This window comes from Tauraco erythrolophus, chromosome 4 (genome assembly GCF_009769465.1).
Source record: "Tauraco erythrolophus isolate bTauEry1 chromosome 4, bTauEry1.pri, whole genome shotgun sequence".
Classification (NCBI taxonomy): Eukaryota; Metazoa; Chordata; class Aves; order Musophagiformes; family Musophagidae; genus Tauraco; species Tauraco erythrolophus.
Window position 1 is genome coordinate 59,502,643 of NC_141468.1, and position 18,871 is coordinate 59,521,513.

The 18,871-nt window shown below is 45.4% G+C and overlaps 1 protein-coding gene across 2 annotated transcripts in view; it reads right to left on the minus strand.

The window, feature by feature from the left end:
- The window catches only part of CACNA1I (calcium voltage-gated channel subunit alpha1 I), a 166,496-nt gene that overhangs the window by 82,942 nt on the left and 64,683 nt on the right, over positions 1-18,871 (minus strand). The window contains exons 2-3 of one of the 2 annotated variants that reach the window (XM_086610187.1): positions 5,716-5,827; positions 4,573-4,706 (exon numbers count right to left, since the gene is read on the minus strand). In XM_086610187.1, the coding sequence (XP_086466313.1) occupies positions 4,573-4,706; positions 5,716-5,827 (246 nt within the window). Of the gene's footprint in view, positions 1-4,572; positions 4,707-5,715; positions 5,828-18,871 lie in introns of those variants that run through there. The other variant, XM_086610188.1, reaches the window with a different exon arrangement.

An 18,871-nucleotide genomic window follows, 5' to 3' on the forward strand; every position in this document is an offset into this window, starting at 1 on the left:
GGACAAGTCGGCGATATAGAACAGCATGAACTGCTTTGGAAATGCAAATAATATGTATTCCAGTGTGAACAAAAGTAACAGCAAACATCTGGGAACAAAGTTTGCTGTTCCTACTAATAGGAAGGGATTCTCTTTCTTCAGAAGAGACTGAGAGGGTAAAAACTCCAACCAACCAATCCTGGAGCCAATGGAGAATGCAACTGAATGCATTGACAGGGAGATGCTGTGATTGATTAGGTGGGCTATCAGGCTACAGCAATCCTTGGCCGTAGGAACAGGGAAATTTCAGGCTGGAATAGAGAGACTGTATTAACACTGAAGGCACTGAAGCGGCTATGCAGAGTACTGTGTCTTATTCTGATGTCCACCACTTTTAAAAGCTGTTAAAAAACCCTGCAAGCAGATCCTAAAATGCCAAAATACACAAAGAGTCATGCCATTCCTCTCATCAAAGGCAAGGCTAGGACAGGAGTTGACCACAGTTCATGAGATTTATGTGGCAAGCTCCAGTGTGATAATGGAAGGAGGCAAAGATGGGGTATTCTCTGAAAGAAACACTAACCTCTCCTTGGCCATTGGAATCCAAGGAGTGAGTAATTAAGGAAAGGTTTTGGACATATTCTGGGCAGACGCTTGTCATCAGAATCATCACCCCGGCCACGCAGTGAAGCCCTCTTCCCCCTTAACCTACCTATTTACGCAAGTAAATTGCATACCAGAACATGTTGTGGGGATGCTGCAGAAGAGGGCAGAGACAGACATAATTCCCACCACAGATTGCTAATTACAGCATTTGGCTCAAGAAAGGCAGAACAAACACAACCTCAGTGGAATTAATACCCTCAAGGCCAGGTAGGTTGCATGAATTCACTCCTTGTATGGAGACCCTCCAGACAGAGTCATGCAAAGGGACATTTCCCTTCCCAGAGGAACAGTGGCCTCATCTCCAACCGCACATGAACACAACTTCTTCACAGAACAGAGCGAGCACTCTTTTTTTTTTGCTAGAGAACTGCCTGACTTAAAAAGCTGATGAGTACTATCCCAGAAATAAGTGACTTTTCTCCTAAATTCATGCACGTAGAGACACTGCCCTGAGTTTCCAACGCGATTAGTGTTCATGTTATCTCAGCTTTCAAAACTTTGTGGGCTCTCAACTTTAGGAAGCTGCCCTTTGAAGTTGCCTCCGATCGAGCTCTCGGAATGCACCCATCACCATGGGAAACAAATGACGACAGACAAGACTTAATCGCAAAAGCAGGGGAAGAGGGACTCCCACCAAGACAGCTGGTGACAAGCACAGTCTGCTTGAAACATCTGGGAACCCGCAACCTCCTGTTGCCAGCGAGCAGTTGGGAGCTGGAGCATCGGCAAGCTGAATTTGCAGCCCTGGTTGCTTGTGTGCACAAGGGCATCAGCATTCGTCAATCCAAACTACCTTGCTTGGTTTTAGAAGCTCCGAGGGGAACAATGAAGGAGAGTGTTGACTTAAGACTGTTGTTTGGGGGTTTTTTTCTAATCCTTTCTGAAAAAAAACGTGTTGAAGGTGGTTGGGGGAGGGAGTGTGCAAGAGGGGAGAAAGCTCTGGTGATGTCAGCTCCTATTGCCATGGAAACTGAACATTTTTAGTGACAATGGAGTCTTCCTCCTTGAGCTGCTGGGTTGCGTGGGGAGCAGGGCCAAGCAGGGCAGGGGCACACGAGGGAATTCAGCTAAGTAAAACTATAGCTTCTGGCTTTCCAAGGAAGTGAGGAGGAAACTACAAATGAATGCCTGAATACACGATTTATGTAACCAAAACACCGTCTAGGGCAATAGCAGCAAATAATCATTATGCTCTTTGATAAAACATGTTGTCATGCAGCGAGCCAGATGGAGGTATCTCAGCTGCCCAGGAGCACCTGACAGAACGGTCCCTTGCCTGCACTTTGCTTTTCCATTCTACAGTTTATTCTTCCAACCTTTGCTGCCTTGTTGGTGTTTGTTTGGAAAGGGATAAAGGAAGAGAAGGCGCTGGAAAGTACAGTCTTTATTCTTGAAATTGAGAGAAGCTGCATATCTTCTAGGCAGTGTGTTACTTCCCAACATGACAGATGTTTTCTTGAGAGTCAAATTTAGGACCTCCCTTGCAGGCAATGAGCGTCCAGAACCATGAAAAGGAGAAAGCCCTTAGCGAAAACTTGATTAGCCTCTGATCAGGATCTAACTCACTACCATGGAGAAAACACACAAGAGCTAATGCAGGGTGTCTTCTCTTAGTCAGAAAGCAAAGACAGCATCTGGATGCAGAGTAAGCTGAAGCCATGATTCCGGTGTGGGACCAATCAGGATAACGCTTGGGGCTTAAATTTGAGGTTAAATGAGAGCCTACAGTCTGTATGTAAGGGCAAGTTTGAGCCTTGGATTTGATTTAAACAGTGCAGAAAATATTAATGAATTTCAAAGAATAATGAATTAATAACCACAAGCTTTTATAACTCGAAATACATTATATAGTCATTAGTTCTATATAACTAAATGGAAAAATCTTTCTTTAGCAGGAGTCTTTTGAGATCAGATATTCTAATGAGATTACTATCATTTCAGCCTGACACTTCATGAGGACAATTGTATAGAAATGAGGAAACAAATTTCTTTCAGTCTTGAACCTGAAATGAAAAATCCTCCACACTGATTATTTTATATCTAAGGAGTCGATTCTAAGTCTCCTTGGCACTGAAAGGAGTTCAGATATGAGCTTTTCTCCTAGTACTGCTATCAGATGCACAAAAGACTCTTTCTCCTCAAATTTCTGCCAGCAATGGCGACCGAGGGAAACGTGTAAATGGGGCTTACTCTCTTCTCCTCTAGGTAGCACAGGTTTCACTTGTTCATGCATGGAATAAATACTTGAGCTCACCCTCTTTCCTTTAGCCTTGCCCCACTGACTTCTTCATCTGTCCAGATAGCACTATTCACATACCATTCTTGCAGGGACATCAGGCAGAGCGAGACCTCCAGTTCTCAAGCCTTTCACCCCATATTCCAGTGATCCTGTGCCCACCTGGAGCAGAGCCTTCCTCCCAGCATACCAGAGCACATCACCCACTCAGAGGAGGACTGTGGGGTCCAAGGTCCCCCTTTCAAACACATCTGTTCTTCCCTTTTCTTCCCAAAGGCTGCTATTGTAGGGTCTTGCTTTCCCTGCATTCCATCACCAGCAATTTTGCTATCAGGGGTTCAGGCTAGAACATACAATGATCTGGCTTTTCTCACCACCATGAGTCAGGTGCTTTAACTTAGCCTTTCCTGATGAACTCGCAGTCACCATGCTGGGCCATTTTAAATCAGATGCTAATCACAGCAGGCTCAGCCGCAGGAAAAGTCTTCCCATCTCACACATGTTGCATTAATTCAGAAAAAGCTACAGCTTTCACCTGCCTGTCCTCCTTTCATACACAAGCTGGCCGAGAATCAGCCTGCAAACTTTTAGAACTGAAGTGAGTTTGAAAATCTCTGCTCCCCTCAGAAGCAAACAATTATAGGTTCCTCCAGAGGGAATGACTTTCAAGTCCTGCTGTAGAACTGTGTCAAAAGCAAATATAAAGACAGTGCTGCTCCACACCACAGGGGAAAACTCTGCAAAGTGAGCTCAAACTCACTGCTGGCTCAGTCAGTAATACACACACTTCCAGGTGTAAGTGCGAATGCAGGTAATTCCTTGCTGGGAGGAAGAGGAAAGTCAGGGTTTCTCTCTGAAAATATATTCACTTGTTTGCTGTGAGAACAGCAATATTACATGTTTATTTCTGATTTTTTTTCCCTCCCTTTTTTTACTATACCACAAGGCAATCTAATTGAAAATGGACAAATTCAAAAAAACCCACATGCCTACTGGTATCAGAGATGGACGTTTTGCTGTGATTCAACAGGCAAATCCTGGTAGGCTTTCCACTTCATACATGCAGAGGGGAAATCAGAGCTTCACCATAGCAACTTTGTTGTAAAAACACTCAAATGTCAACTTGTCCCAATAGTATCGTGGGTAAGGCCAGCGCAATCCAAAGACAAAAAGCCCAAAGTAACAAAAATGACACTCCTACCTTTGAAACACTGCTGCTGGAAACAGAGATGGTAGCTTGGTTCTGGTAAAGGTGACATCTCTTCCACTCAGACATTTTAAAAACAAAAAAGTAGTTTCTGGGCTAGCTCTTCAGCTGGTACAAATTACCACGCTCTACTGAAGTTGTGCAATTTAGATCGCTGCACATCAGCTGGGGAGCTAAGCTGCCTTGTCTGTTTCTTCCACCAACTGCTAACCCCAGCACCTCTGATTCCAGCTCTGTGGATGTACTGGAGTAGCACCAGAGTGGAAACTTTGCCCTTAGTTACACGATGACAAATCAAGAGCTTTACGAAGATTTACTTACACCTGCCATTAGTATAAGAGAGGCTTAACCCTGCTCGGTACGTTTAAGGAAAACATTTGTAGTTGCCACCAACCTTCATGTGGTCTTCAGATGGGGAGCGTTTTCCTGCTCCATGCAAGACGAACAAACACAGAACAAATAAAACCAGAAACTGTCAACCTACCCAGCCATGACGATGAAGAAATCCAGGCGGTTCCAGGTATCTCCAAGGTAACACTTCTTGCCAAAGATCCCCAGGGCCACCATCTTTAAGACCATTTCCATGGCAAAGAAGATGAAGATGAAATCATCAAATACCTGCCAAACAGAAAACCGAGAACACGTTTGATTAGCATTCTCAGCCTTGGACTTCAAAAAGCAAAACATGACATAAATACAAATTTCAGTACTTCTGAAAATGAGTTAGAGGCAGGGCTGGAAAACCTTCCACGCAGCCCTGGCATCACAGCTCCCCATGGCTCAAGTAAGCAAAAAGGGTTTTTTATGGGTTTTTTCCCCATGGGTGAAGCAATTGATGTAGACACAGAGACTCCTTTTATGCAGACTTGAAAGGGGGTGTTGGCTCAGCACCAGCAGGTCTAAACCCAGCCAGGGAAACACCATCCTTCCAAGGTCTCCCAGGAGGGATTCCTCATCACCTCATTGCAAATGGCTCAGCTGAGGACGTAGTGCAGCTTCAGGCACAGCTTGGGCAGCACATTCCAATCACAGATGGAGGCTTCAAATATCTGAACATTGCAGCCTCAGCAACACTATACACGACAAACCTTTGCTGTCACCTTCTCTTTGGGGAAGCAGCAAACACAGCTAATGCATTCATAGGCTGGATGCACCCATGGCTCTTCTTGGCATGCCTTTTGTTTCTTCTTTCTTCAGGCATCCTGAATGCCACGTTACTTGTGGACTCAGTAGCACCCTTGGTCCTCGAAAGGGTAGCAAATGCACTGGGGGCTCCTATTCTTTCCTGCCTGCATGCTATAACCTTAGTTATTTCTCCCTGGCTTACCTCTGAGCCATGTATCTTGTAGCTGCCTATGTCAGGAAACCCTTGCTTATGCATAGGATCAGGAAGGTTAGCAGCTGTTCTGTGTTGCATGGTCACAAGTAGACTTCATTCACTATCTCTCTCTTGCCCCATTGCCCTCTTCAAAGTAAGCTCTTGCCATCTTATAACAGGACAGCTTACTCCCAGGAACATTCTTGCCAACCTGTCTGGGAAGGTGTTGCCACACGCTGAAGGAAAGCATGTGTGAAAATTTGTGACTTGGACTGAGGCACCATCACAACAAGAAGGAAGTCTGCTTACCTGCAAGATTTTACACCTGTCAGAAAGGCAGTCCATATCCTCACACGGCTGGTACATCCCCAGGGTAACGCAGTTTAACAAAATCACCATCATACTGACACACTCAAACCAGGTGGCAAAGAGTCAAGGAAAACTTCTGTAAAAGCATCATGGCTGAGATAAGCTTGCTCTAGGCTTGGGGTGACAAAATAGGAAGATTAAGGGAAATAACAACTGCTGGTAGACCGATTTATTTCATTCTTACGTTTTTTCCCCCTCAGTTCCTTTCTACTCCACTGCTTGATCAAGTCAAAATTCTTTTGAAAAGAGGAAAGCAGAGGTAGCACAAAGGCCCAAGGTATTTATACCAGTCAAATCATCACCACAGTTAAACGCACACTCACTCCTTTCCCCTTGGTTTGCTGAGTCCCTTCCCTCATTGGTTTACTGAATCTTTCAAACACATGGAAAAGACTTTCTGTGGTGGTCTATACTCAAAGGTAGCAGAGATCTTTATGATCTAGGGATATAAATCAAAATAGACAGCTGGATCCCTATGCACACCTGGTGATAACTGCCCTTCTAGGGGGTAAGGCTAGAAGTCTCCCCTCTTCCCTTCTGAGAGGAACTTGGAAATAAAGAGTTGCCATATTGGAAGAGGTCAATGGTCCATCTAATCTGATATTCTGCCCCCAGCAGTGACCCATACTGGATAAAACTCCACAATGGGCCTAATTAAGTTATTCAGTACTCATGGGGGGAAGCTGCATTTCTGACCCCAGCTGGTGATCTGTTTATGCCCTAAAGCACGAGGATTGACAGCCCTTATAATTGTTTTCTCAGCTACACTGGTGTCCCTGCAGATGCTTTGCTTATTCATTTGAATCCTTTGTTGATAATCTTACTAAAATATCTGCTCTGATAATAGTTGGCAGCCGTGAGCCACACTGGCTAATTACACTTTACATTAAAAATCGTTTCCTCTTATTTATTTTAATTTGCTGCCTTTTAATTTCATCAAGTGCCACTTCATTTAAATATTACAGAAGAGGGTAAAAATGGTGTATTTGCTTGACCTGCTCTGTGCTGTCCCCACCCTCTGCCTGCCTCCTCTTCACCATCTCTCTCCTCCTAAAGGCGCCTCAAGACCTGATCCACACTTATCTATCAACTCGTTTACAATATTTTAGCTCTGAAAGCGGCCACGTTTCTGTGATGTCTTTCCCACATTCGCATGGCAAAGCAGTGATGTAGATCTAATGATAATGGACCTCCAACCTCTGGCAGAACCATCCTTCTTGGGTATTTTAACATACCTCTCAAATATATCTGCTCAGTTTCCATTTTCAGACAATTTTTTTTTTTTTTAAATAACGGAGTCAAGAAATTATCCATTTAAAATACAATCCACTAAGTGTGCTCATTTTCAGTCCTTGCAGAACTGAATCCAAAACAGTGGCCTGTATCTCTGGCCACTTCTGAAAGACACTCAACATCTACGGTTTGTTCTGAGCAACTCTTCTGAGCTCATTCTCTGACAGTGATTCATGACTAACCCGCACAATCTGATCTAGAAGATTATTAATTCTTTCTCTTCTCCCTCACCTGGTTTTCTGTGAGCTACCTTCAGTTGCAAAATCAGACAAGAGCAGGGCACCAGCTCTGCTGTGCCAATCATGCTATGAGGTGATTTCAAGAACGTGTTATCACTGTCCCTTGCTAAATTAATCCCAAGTGCTGTACAAAGTAATGCACATGGAGCCCACCCTCAATGTAGGCTTCAAAACCAGAGGCCTTTTCTGGGAGGATTACACCAAAAGGATATAAATAAAATATTTGTCCTCAGAGGGCTACAGAACACAACTTCAACTTTCTGCTTCTCTCTCTCTCACGTGTTTCTTTAACGACCTCATCCAAAGCCCACAAAAGCAATCAGAGAGGTTTCCATTAGCTCTCACAGGCTTTTCAGGTAAGACTGCAATTCTTTTCCAGACTTTTCAAAACCTATTCAGCATGGTCTTTCACAGAGTTACAGAACCACAGAATGGTTGAGGTTGGATTAGGCCTCTGGATGTCTTCTTGTCCAACTCCCCTGCTCAAAGTAGCATCAGCTACAGCAGATTGATCAGAGGTGCATCCAGTTGGGTTTTGAATATCTCCAAGGATGGAGGCACCAGAACCCCTCCAAGACACCTGCTCCAGTGTTTGGCTATCTATACAGTGAAAAAGTGTTTTCTTACGTTTAAATCCCGTGTTTCGGGCTGTGCCCTTTGCCTCTTGTCCTGTCACTGGGCACCACTGCGCAGAGTCTGTCTCCTTTACTCCCCACCCCATGAGGTGTTTATACACATGGATAAGATCCCCCTGAGCCTTCTCTTCTCCAGGATGAGCAGCCTCAGGATTCTCAGTCTCTCCGTTTCACTGCAGGCACTTTGACAGCTACTGGAAAGGCCGTACCAGTACGGTACAGTCCCTGACAGAGGGATCAGTGTTGAACGACACTCTTCAAGGAGCCAAAAGCATTTCAGTGTGAGCTGAGTCAACAGCTGCAAAAGTCTCTCTCCATGGGCATAAAGCAGTCAGAAGTACAAACACAGCCAGGGCTGAGAACAGCCCCACATGAAATTAATACGTAAAAAAACGAAAAGAAGAAACTGTTTTAAAAGCCAGGGTTTTTCTTCAGCAAATATCCAGAAAAACATGACATGAGAGATCCAGAGGCAGGGAGTACTCTCCGACCACAGCCAAACTCAGGGAATTCAGGCAAAGGGGCTCAAAGTCAGGGGTTTATTTCATACAGATCTACGCTTTCGTGCACATGCTTCGGCAGCAGCAGCATGTGGGTGGTCAGGATGCTCTCATGCTCCCTTTGCTGCTCTCATTCCCCTTGCAGTACCCCTCAAATCCCCCAGGCCACACAGACCATGGCAGGGTGCCTTCAGGCAGCTGGTGAGACCCCAAAGCACAAGATTTAGGCAGCTGCAGCAAGTGCTCCCAAAAACTTTGCAATTTGGGCTGGATGCACGAGGCCCTGATCTTCTTGCTCAAAAAGCCGTGGCCGGCTGCACTCAGTTTCTCCTCCCCTGCTTTTTGGATGCCAGCTCTGAAAGTTTGCCAGCGTTGTCCAGGCTTCCTGAGGACGCTGCTGAATCGCTGGCTGTTCCCGGGCTATTAAAGTGACATTAAGAAAAGCTTTCCTCCTGCCACCCCACAGTTTGCCTTTCAGAGCAGGTGGGGACCCTGAAAAGGCATATCCAATCTGCGGCAGAGAGGAAGAAAGCGCAAGGAGAAAACCGGAGCATCTCCTACCCTGAGTCAGGAGGGGTTGCTGCCTGCTTGGGTCGGTGGAGGGGGTAATTAGAAGTACCTGCTGCCTTCAATGTGTCACTGCTGTCAACCACAGCGACTGCCTCTCGTCACCACGGCAACAGCCTGCAGTCAGGTTTATCATCTTTCTTTCGGTGATGCCTCCCTCTCCCCGCATCCTTCATCCCCTCCTTTTCCCTATGCCTGAGCCTGTAATTAACTTCAGCTGCTGACAAAGCTGGTCTTCACAATCTGCATCATTCAGTCAGAAGTTTCATTATTAATTAACTTCTTTCAAAGTTCAAACCTCCTAAGTACAAGCGAACCCATGCACGTGCCGTCCCCCATCCTGCCTCAGCCCTTCCTCCCTGCTGCTCTCCCTTCCCACAGCCCCACTCCCCACGCCTTTCCCAGAGGAGTCTGGGTTCTCTGACAGGTTTTGGAAACTAAAAGAGACCCAGGCAGTTCTGCCTATGGTCAGCTACTCTCTCTTGGCAACCACAAGGTGCTTCAGAAGAGGGTACCAGAAAACCTGCAGCAATCTACTACGTAATAACCTGCTCTTAAAGGCAGATTTCTTTCCCCTAACGGTGACAGTTCACGGTTGATTCAAGCCCTTGCAGATAAAGGGGTCATGGTGCTCATTTCAAAAAGCAAAAACAGCAAAGGAGAAAGGTTCCCTGACTCCTTTAGCCATGGGCTATTCTTATTATCCACATAACTGTCTCCTCCTTGTAAAAGTCCTGTTAAGCTCTTGGCTTCAGCACTATATAGTGGAATCAAGATCCACATCTAGATTAATCATATTTTGTCTAAAACAAGTTTCCTTGGACTGGGTCTATAGCTGGTACTTGCCTGTGTCAGCAACACTTTGCTTTGCTGACAGGTGCCATCCTTGTCCCTCCACATCCCAAGCAGGGCCTGACCAGCTGCTGGCCAGAGGCAGCCACTGTGTATCCATTGATCCTCCATCATGTTTTCCAACAGACAGCACAAGTCAGGGATGGCGAAAGACTCAAGGGGGACATGCATGACCAGCACACACCAAGAAAGAACTATCATCCACCCCAAACCATCTGGGATAGAGTCAGTGTCGAAAGCCACAAGTTACAGGACAATTAAGGAGATCTACAGGTGCTTCTAGCAGCTGGATGTGTTGTGGTAGTGCTTGATAACATGACCATACATAACACAAGATGATGTTAGAAACAGCTGATGAGATACAGGCAAAGCTTTTGGGCTTAATTCCTAAATGACAAAACAGCAGAAGCAAGGTATGCTGCATTGGAGCTGTAAATAGCTTGCACCTGGAAAACTGGGAACCACTTACTGTTCTTGGGATCAGCCTCAATCTCTGCTTTTTATTACTGACAAAAATAAATCAGAGCAAAATGAAACAATACTTTGAGGTCCCCTCTCCTCTTCCTCAATCATCAGCTGAAGATTAAGAGTACACCAGGCACCAAAAGCTCCCCAGGGGCTGGCACTCCTAACAGCACAGAAAACATAAGCTCTACAAGGATGGCAATCCCTCAGTCTTTCCTTTGCTATGTCCAAACCACTCCTAGGGTATGCCTTGTGCCAATTCAGGTCTTGCATATCTCAGAGACCTGTTTAACCTTCAGTAGAAGTGCTTTGGCTACAAAGCACTTACAGCAAGGGGAAAAAGCCAGCCCTGTGGTGTGGCTGGTCATGGCAGCACCCGTTCCTGCCCTGAAACAGAGAGAAGAGTCTGCTGCAGTAAAGCAGTTCAGCAACTGACCTGGAAACACAGAGTCCCATACAATGCATCCTGAATGCCCGTCACCTGAGCACACAACTCCTCATGGTCTCCCACCTCTGAGCCAGTGCCAGGCAGGCACAGCTGTAGGCCCTCCGCAGGTGAGACACCACATTTGCACCATCGCTCCTCCCTGCCTCCCCTTTGGGCTCCGCTCCACCTCCCTCTCATCCCACCAGCTAAACAGCTGCACCCTGTGATTCCAGTTAGTGGCGATTCCATTTTCTTTCCTTCCTTTTGAAATAAGATAAGGCCAGTGTTGTGTTCCTTCCCTATGTTGTGACCCTCCTGCAAGAAGCTGGTAGGATGCTGTAACTGCAGTAGGACAGTTAATATTTCATTTATAATGGAAGGAGTGATTTGTGTTGCAAAGGTCAGAGAAACAAGTAGCTCCAGGGAAAGAAGTGCTTATTTTCTCTCCCTCATTGCTGTTGGCTTTTGCAGATGCCCTCACAGATAAGTCTTTTTTTTTCTCCCTTCTCACTTTTTTCTTATCATCACTCACTTTTTTTCCCCCTTTTCCTATGCTGACGCACAGGAGTTTCATGGTCTTTTTCTACAAAAGAAGCTGACAGAAGCAACAGGGTTCTTCAGCCTGAATCTGCTAAGCTAACCCACTAGAAGTTGAATGTAACACCTGATGTTCACTCAAAGGAAAATACATCTCAAAATGTGTTTGTGTTCAAACAGATCAAAACAATCAAAACATTTCTCAGAACAAAAAGCTTTAAAAATCCTATTTTGGAAAGGCTGAAACATTTCTTCTTTGTCTTTTTTAGTGCAAAGAAATGTTTCAACATTACAGAAAAATGGTTTTTTTGACCTGACTTAGAATTCTTTGAGTTCTGAGTCAATTGGAAATTAAATGCCAATATCCAGCATTGCAATGCTGGGATTTTGCAGCAGCCAAGCCACAGAGGACAAGTTATAAAGCCTTTTTACAAGCCCTCAAGGTCAACACGTTCTAGGTCTTCCCAGGTCATGTAACATCTTGTACGTGTTTGCTTTCATCACATCATCATTTATACAGTCTTCTCATGAAAAAGGAGCATCTGAACTTTAGACAGCTGATACGTGCATCGCTAAGGTCTTCAAGTCTTTCACAATATTGATGCCAAGGAAAGGACTGCAGCACTGCCAAACATGGCAGGGCTGTTATGTTGATTTGAGAGGCACTAGGGAAGACTTACATGACTTGTGATGGTGGTACTGGGAGGCAGGACAACAGACTACAGAAGAGGGAGGCAGTAGAGAGATTTTAAATGCTTGGCAGTACTTTCATTTCCTGCCCTTTGGAAGGGACTTTCCATCAAGAACAGATTTATTAGAAAAGAAAAAGACTCAGTCATATCTAGATGAAATCAGATAAACAACAACAAAAAGCACGATAGGTCAGCCTTTCTGATGGGTCTCACTTGCCAGGACTGCTCAGAAAGCAGGTCCTGTACCAGGCCACATAGGCTTTTGGCTGCGTAGCTCAAATACAGATTTAGCTTAGAGAACTAAGTCAGTTGTGTCTCATACACCATATCGTATCACCCTACAAAGTTAGGTGAGAATTGATGACTGCTTTTGTAAAGTTGTGGTTTTGTTTTATCATTACAGAAACAAAATGAAGTAAATCTCTCATTTCTCAAAACTCCTTTCATAGTGATTTATTTAGACCTGCTAATTGCATCCATTAAACTCTCAAGTCCAGCAAAACCAAAACTAATAGAAAGAAATTTAACCTCTGGCAGGAAAAATGTACACTGGAGATTAAGAGGCTGAGAAGGAATCTGAAGAGCAAATAGACAGAGGTATTAACGCAATGAGACGAGTCTTCAGATACTCCAGAAACACGGAGTCAACGAGAGTACTGACCTAACATAGGGCCTCCACAGGCCACAAAGGGCCCATAATCAAACAGAACGCTGCAGAGAGAAGGCAAGGCTTCCTTACAATGCTCTTCACAACAGTGACCATGAGAGAGCCCGTCAGCCCTAAAGCCAGCATGAGTTATGCCAAGAATTCTGGCTGGCTGTCACACCAGCTGGATGGATATACATTGGTCTTCTAAAGCAACCTGGTGTTTTCTTCTGAAAAGGTGTGCAGATCCCACCGCTAATTAGTCAAATATCTCACAAATACCATGCATCTTCATCAATGCTGCTACACAACCCCACTGTTAATGATTACCTCCTGCCTGCAGCAGCTGGGCCCAGAGCTTCTCTATTGATAATGACCCACCTCCAAATTGCATCTAGCTTTCAGAGTGCAACAGAGCATCTGTTTAACAGCGTGTAACATTCCTACAAAGCTGTTTACTACAGGAAGCATGAAAAAAATACAGTATCTAGAAAAAAAAACACCCAATAATCTTCTTTTAGGTCAGAAGAAAGTAATTACCCAAATTTAAACTTGAGCTGGGTATTAGAGGTAACGACTGTTCCTGGAGAAAGAGATTTTAATATCCTCAGATGTCTGGGACTATGGCTGCATGTCTTACTTGCCAGCAAAGCAATACTCTGTCATGCTGTGGGATCAGTTCAGGACAGACTTGAGGAATCGCACCTCCTGCTGACTCCCCAATGGTACCTCCTGCAGCATTTTGGCTCTGCCTTGGAGATCTCCATCCAAAACCTGACCTGGCTTCACATTAGGAGCTTCAGCAAGGTCACAGCATGAGGGGACAGGACTGCAGCTTGGAACATTACTATGTTATCAGGCAGCTGAAAAGTTTTACTCCAAAATCTCCTCGTCAAAGTGGCAGGTACAGCATCTGCTTCCTGCTGCATCTGGAGCTGTAGGGTAACAGACATCAGGGGAGGACCACCAGCAGAAACCCCCTGAACAAATAAACTGGGACCCAAACTGTAAAGTTCTTACTGCTTATTGAGATTTCACTTTGTGGAGACAATTTCCTACTGACATCAGTGGCAAAGTCAGGATCTTAGAAGAGTTAGTCTTTGGTTTTGCACTCATTTGGACTTCTACTCTAGAGAAGAGGTCCTGGGCATTTCCAACCCAGGAGTGATTTGAATTAGCCATGTGTTCCAGAGTAATAAAATCTGAATTTGATCTGGGCAGCTGAATGCTCTGATACAGGACCCCCATCATGCATGACCCCAGGAAGTGCAGGAAGTGACCCCATTCAGAAAGGCTGGGGCAATCACCATTCTCAAACCAGAGTATGACCCACAGTGGGTGTGGTTTTTATGTTATTTTGTTTTGTTGGTTGTTTTTTTATTTTTTATTTTTATCTGATTTAATCTGGATGTGGTCAAGCTTACTTGTGGGAGTTTCCTTCCAAGGTATAAAAACATGACTTTCTTTGCAAGAAAAATCAAAATCTCTCCTACTCCTCTCTCTTTGCTTCTGTGCTTTACTGCCATGCTTTCCAGAAACACCATTCAGAGCTGTCTAAATTCCTCTGCACCTTTCAAACCGAGGTAATAGTCTTGCCATGTTTGGCAGTATGCAGTCCCTTCTTTGGCCTTCATGTCATGATAGGTTTGAATGGGGTCCTTATCTTGAGTGGGTGCACATGACACATCCACCAGATAAATACAGCACTATAATAGCAATGTCTGTGTGACTAAACTTCAAGAAAGGGAGATGGGAAGAACTAGTGATGATGGATTTGAGAGGGCAGGGAAAGGAAGATAATTTGAAAAAATTAGAAGGCATTGCTTTTATCCCTCCTTACTGCTCCTAATGGTTTCAGGTTTGCTTTTTTTCTTCTGCCTTGGTGTCTTTCTCTTTTGCTTTCCAGAGCCCTCCTTCCCACACCCTAATGAAAGTAATACTTAAATGTTTGGAATGGAACAACATAAAGAGAGGAATAAATGTTTCTTCAGGAATCGGGAACAAAGGGCCAGGTTTTGGAAGACAGGCAGGCCCTTAAGGATGCACAAGATCATTTTGTGGGACCTTTTACAGCGTATAGATCCCTGCATCCCATTGACTTTGGTGAGATCACGTTCTGCCTCTCAAGCCTACCAGGTAAGCTCTCTCTGGTAGCTCACAAAAGCAACAGGCAAAAGGAAAGTGTTTCCACATTGTCCTGGTTCCAGGGGAAAAAGTTGACTGCAAAGCACTAAACAGAGTCTAAAGCAAAGAAAAGTGTGGCTGACTACTTCCATTTCCAGCACAACTTGCACCTTCCCAGTAAAGGGATGTCTTCTCATCTTCCTTTCTGGTGCTTTATAGGTGTAGGGTTTGTGCTCCTATTGTGGGTTTTAGGCTCTGTGGGCCTTGGGAAATGGTTTGTGAGGCACGAAGTGGATATTTCAATGAACCTCCTGAAGTGGGTGCTGCTGCACAGCTGACTGTCTTGGAGGGGTGGGGGGCACCTCCCCACCAGGACTACAGCACAGACATGAGGAGGACAGGGTCCTGGGTGTTGCTTTTGAGAGTTGTTTTCCTCCCCTACTACTTTACAGCAAATACAAAGGGTTGGTGGAAACATCTGCCTTTAAATAAAAAGCTGTTTCCCTGAAGAAAACAGGTAGAAGAAACCCACCAGCACCGAAGGTCTAAAACCCACCACTCACTGTCTTCCTGTATCCTGCTCCTTTTTCCTGCACTGGTCTCTGTTCATCACTGTTGTCTTTCTAGTTCATCCTAGTTTTCAGATGTCACAGATCACTTTTTTCCACTCTTTGCAACTTCCCACCCATCTCTGGCAAAGGTCGCATGAGTCCAGGCTGCGCTCACAGGGACGCACGACTCATGTGTCTGACGGGAGTTCAGGGTACCTTTGATAAAAGGCCATCTTGACTTGCAGGAACGTGGAGATGACAATGAAAGCACAAAGGATGGATTATGGACCTTCTCACAGTTTAAAAGGAGTATGTGTCCTTCTGTGCAGGGGCTCTGCTCTCCGCAGATGTCAGGGCAGTATCCTGCACTCCAGCACATCACTTGGGGAAGGACGTGGAAGCAAGCACCTTGATCCTCCAGCCAGCCAGTTTCCAAGGCTAACTGATCTTAAAGGGTACTCTGACTCCAGTAGCAGTCCTGAATTAGAGAGGCAGAAAGACGGGATAAAGCCACTTTTGCCTTTCTCCCAGCTGGGTGATGCTTTCAGTGGGTACAACATCACTAAATCATGTGCTTGGCGCTTAGCCTAGCAGACTTTTCTGACGAGTGCTTCAATACAGAAAAGAAAGTCATGTGGTGACAAAGCTTTGCAGCAAAGTAAATAAAGATTAATTCAGAAGTGTAGGGAGTGCTCGGTAAGGTCACTCAGAAGAAATTGCATACAGTCTAAGAAAAATGCAGGGCAATAACAAAAGAGCTAGGTATGAGCTCCTGTTGTTTGTTTCACTATTGCCTGTAATTAAACAAAATTCATTATTTTCAGAATTTCAAGATGCCACCACCCCCTACCAAGAATGCACATTTTTCCCCTCACTGTTTTTGATTTTTCTGAAGGCTTGTAGCTGGATACATCCCAGGACCCTTTGCCCTGGCTCCCAGAGGGTATGCTGGAAGAACTGGCACTGATGACCTGCCCGACACGTGCCTGGAGGAAGGACTGATTGCAAATGACCGAGCCCATCTGTCTCAGCAGATAACTGGAGGCTAGGAGCTCCAGCCAACACAGAGGCTTGCAGCAGCTACTGGAACCTCCTGGAAGAGACAAATGGACTCCTGAAAAGAAAGCTCCTGACACGTATGTGTGACGGAGGTATTCTGTGAGGGGTGGTAGAGATGGTCATTATTTAAGCTTCTCATCTGAGGAGAAGGGACTCTGGTGGATGACCAGACGTGCCAGTACTCTCCTCGCACATTTGCTCTCTTTCTCTTCCTTCCCTCCTCTTAAATCCTGCAACAAAGAGCACTCAGTAAAAATTAGATTATTTAAACCATCTAGCACTTCCTTCAAAACACTACGTAAACTTCTACTAATTTCCTATCGTGGGTTAGGCCAACCCGTCAACTAAACGCCACGCAGCTCTCCCACTCCAGTAAAATGGAGAGGAGAAAAATGAAATAAAAGAGCTGAGGATCGAGACAGAAACACAGGAGCACCGACCAACCACGGTCCCAGGCAAAAGAGGCTGTTTTCTTAAAGCAAAACTATTTATTAACAGCTACCGTATTCGGGCTCTGGCATCTCTTCTCGACGTGGATCCTCCACGGGCTGCAAGTGGGTCTCTGCTTGCTCCACTGAGGACTGGTTGCAAAGGGCTGCTCGCAAGGGGGACTCAGCCGCAGCACACGTTGTTCCTTGTTCCGTTGCATCTTCACTGACCTCTTATCTGTGTGGCCGTTTCTCTTAGATTTCAGTCCTTTCTGGGTGAACTCGGCCCGGTGGGTGCCCCGGCAGCGGGGCTCTCCCCGAGTTCCCCAAGCGCCTCCGCCGCCGCCATCCTCGACGGGGCGGGCACCGGCCCAGCCCGGGCCACCGGCCCGGCCGGGAGCCGGGAGCGGGGGCCGTGCCCCTCTCCCGTTCTCCTCGCTCCTGGGCAAAGGCACACACCTTTCCAGTTCCTTTGTCCGATGTAAATAGGGCAATTCGCAGAGGCATCGATTGGCTCAAGCCCCGAGGGGGATAGGAGTCCGGTGTGATGGGCAGCTTCTGCCACCCAGACCTCCCCCCCAACTTCAAACCATGACATTTCCACAACTACCTCTTAAGGTAGATAAACACTTCCCCTTTGTTACTGATTAAGAAAGCAAGCAGGAGAGGAGCAGGTTTTTCCAAAGTGGCATCTGATTTGGGTTCTCCAATGCCTGAGCTTATTAGAGCCTGGTTTTCAGGAGTGTGTAACACTTGTCATTTCTAACGCAGCCAACAAGAACTGTGAAGCTCCAAGCCTTCGAGCATCTGGCTCACACCACCTCAAGTCGGATGGCCAAAGATCAGAGTCCTCTTTAGAAAAAACATTACCCAGAGATCACACATTAAGTCGCTGCCTGGGACTGCATTAAAATTCAGGTGTTCCTGACACCTAGTACATATTCACTAAACCCCTCAGCTTCCTGGCTAGCTGACAGATTGCACCATGCCAGGGAAAGGAGCCAACATGACTCATGCTCCATCACCGCTATGCCGACAGTACTGAGTGCTGTTTTAGGGTGGTTAAACACTGTGAATGTGCTAAGCATTATCAATATTAAAATATTATTAGTATTATTTATGAGGTATCTCCATGTGTCCTAGATGACACTAGCAGAGATGAAATTAAAATTACGCAAAATGTTACATAAACATGCAGTAAAACATGCCGCCTGCTCCAAAGAGTTTTTAATCTAACCAAACAGGATAGGCTAACGATGCATTACGATCTCTGCTTTGCACACAAGAAGCCAGAGCACAGAGGAATGAGCGGATTTACCCAAGGGCAGATAGGAGACATGGGGCACAGCTGGGAACTGGGCGAGAGTCTTCCAATTTGTTCTCCAGCGTCTTTGACCTAAGATCATTCTCCATCTCAATGATAACTGCATTTGATGAGGACAGTGCCCACAGGGAGAATGGTTCTCCCATAAATCTTTCCTGAGAACAATGGAAACAGTCTCCAAGTTCCACTTTATAGAGGCAAGTAATGTACTGCATATAGATTAGCGTAAATGTAGGGCTCGCCGCACCCATTCAGAGAGGTCTCTGGCTGTTCAAGTGCACAGACAAGCTGGAGCCAGAAGACCTATGCTCTCTACCTCCATCTTCCACTGATACCTTCATTGGGATCCCAAGGTAAAATTCAGCCCATAGGTATGACAGTGGAGCAATATGTCCAATCTAATACCCATGCATCTTTCTTTTTTCCAATATGCCAAAGAATTTGCTGCCTTCCAAGGACGCTCTAGGCACCTTCGATAAAAGCGTGCTACGTAAGCACAAATTATCGACACGTTTGACTGCAGAACAACCAGCTCCAAAAAAGGCAGTTCCTACACAGCAAGTTGCTAATAACACAGGCTAGCTAAAGTCTCCATCATCAGTATGGCATAGTTCGGCTACCTCTTTGATGTCTTTCTGCCTGTTATATTCATCATCTTTCTTCAGATTTAGAACTAGTAGTATGTTGCTGTCACCACATTCGTATTCCTGTGACCTATTTGCTTTCATAGAGATTCAACTTCACACTCTATTTATTC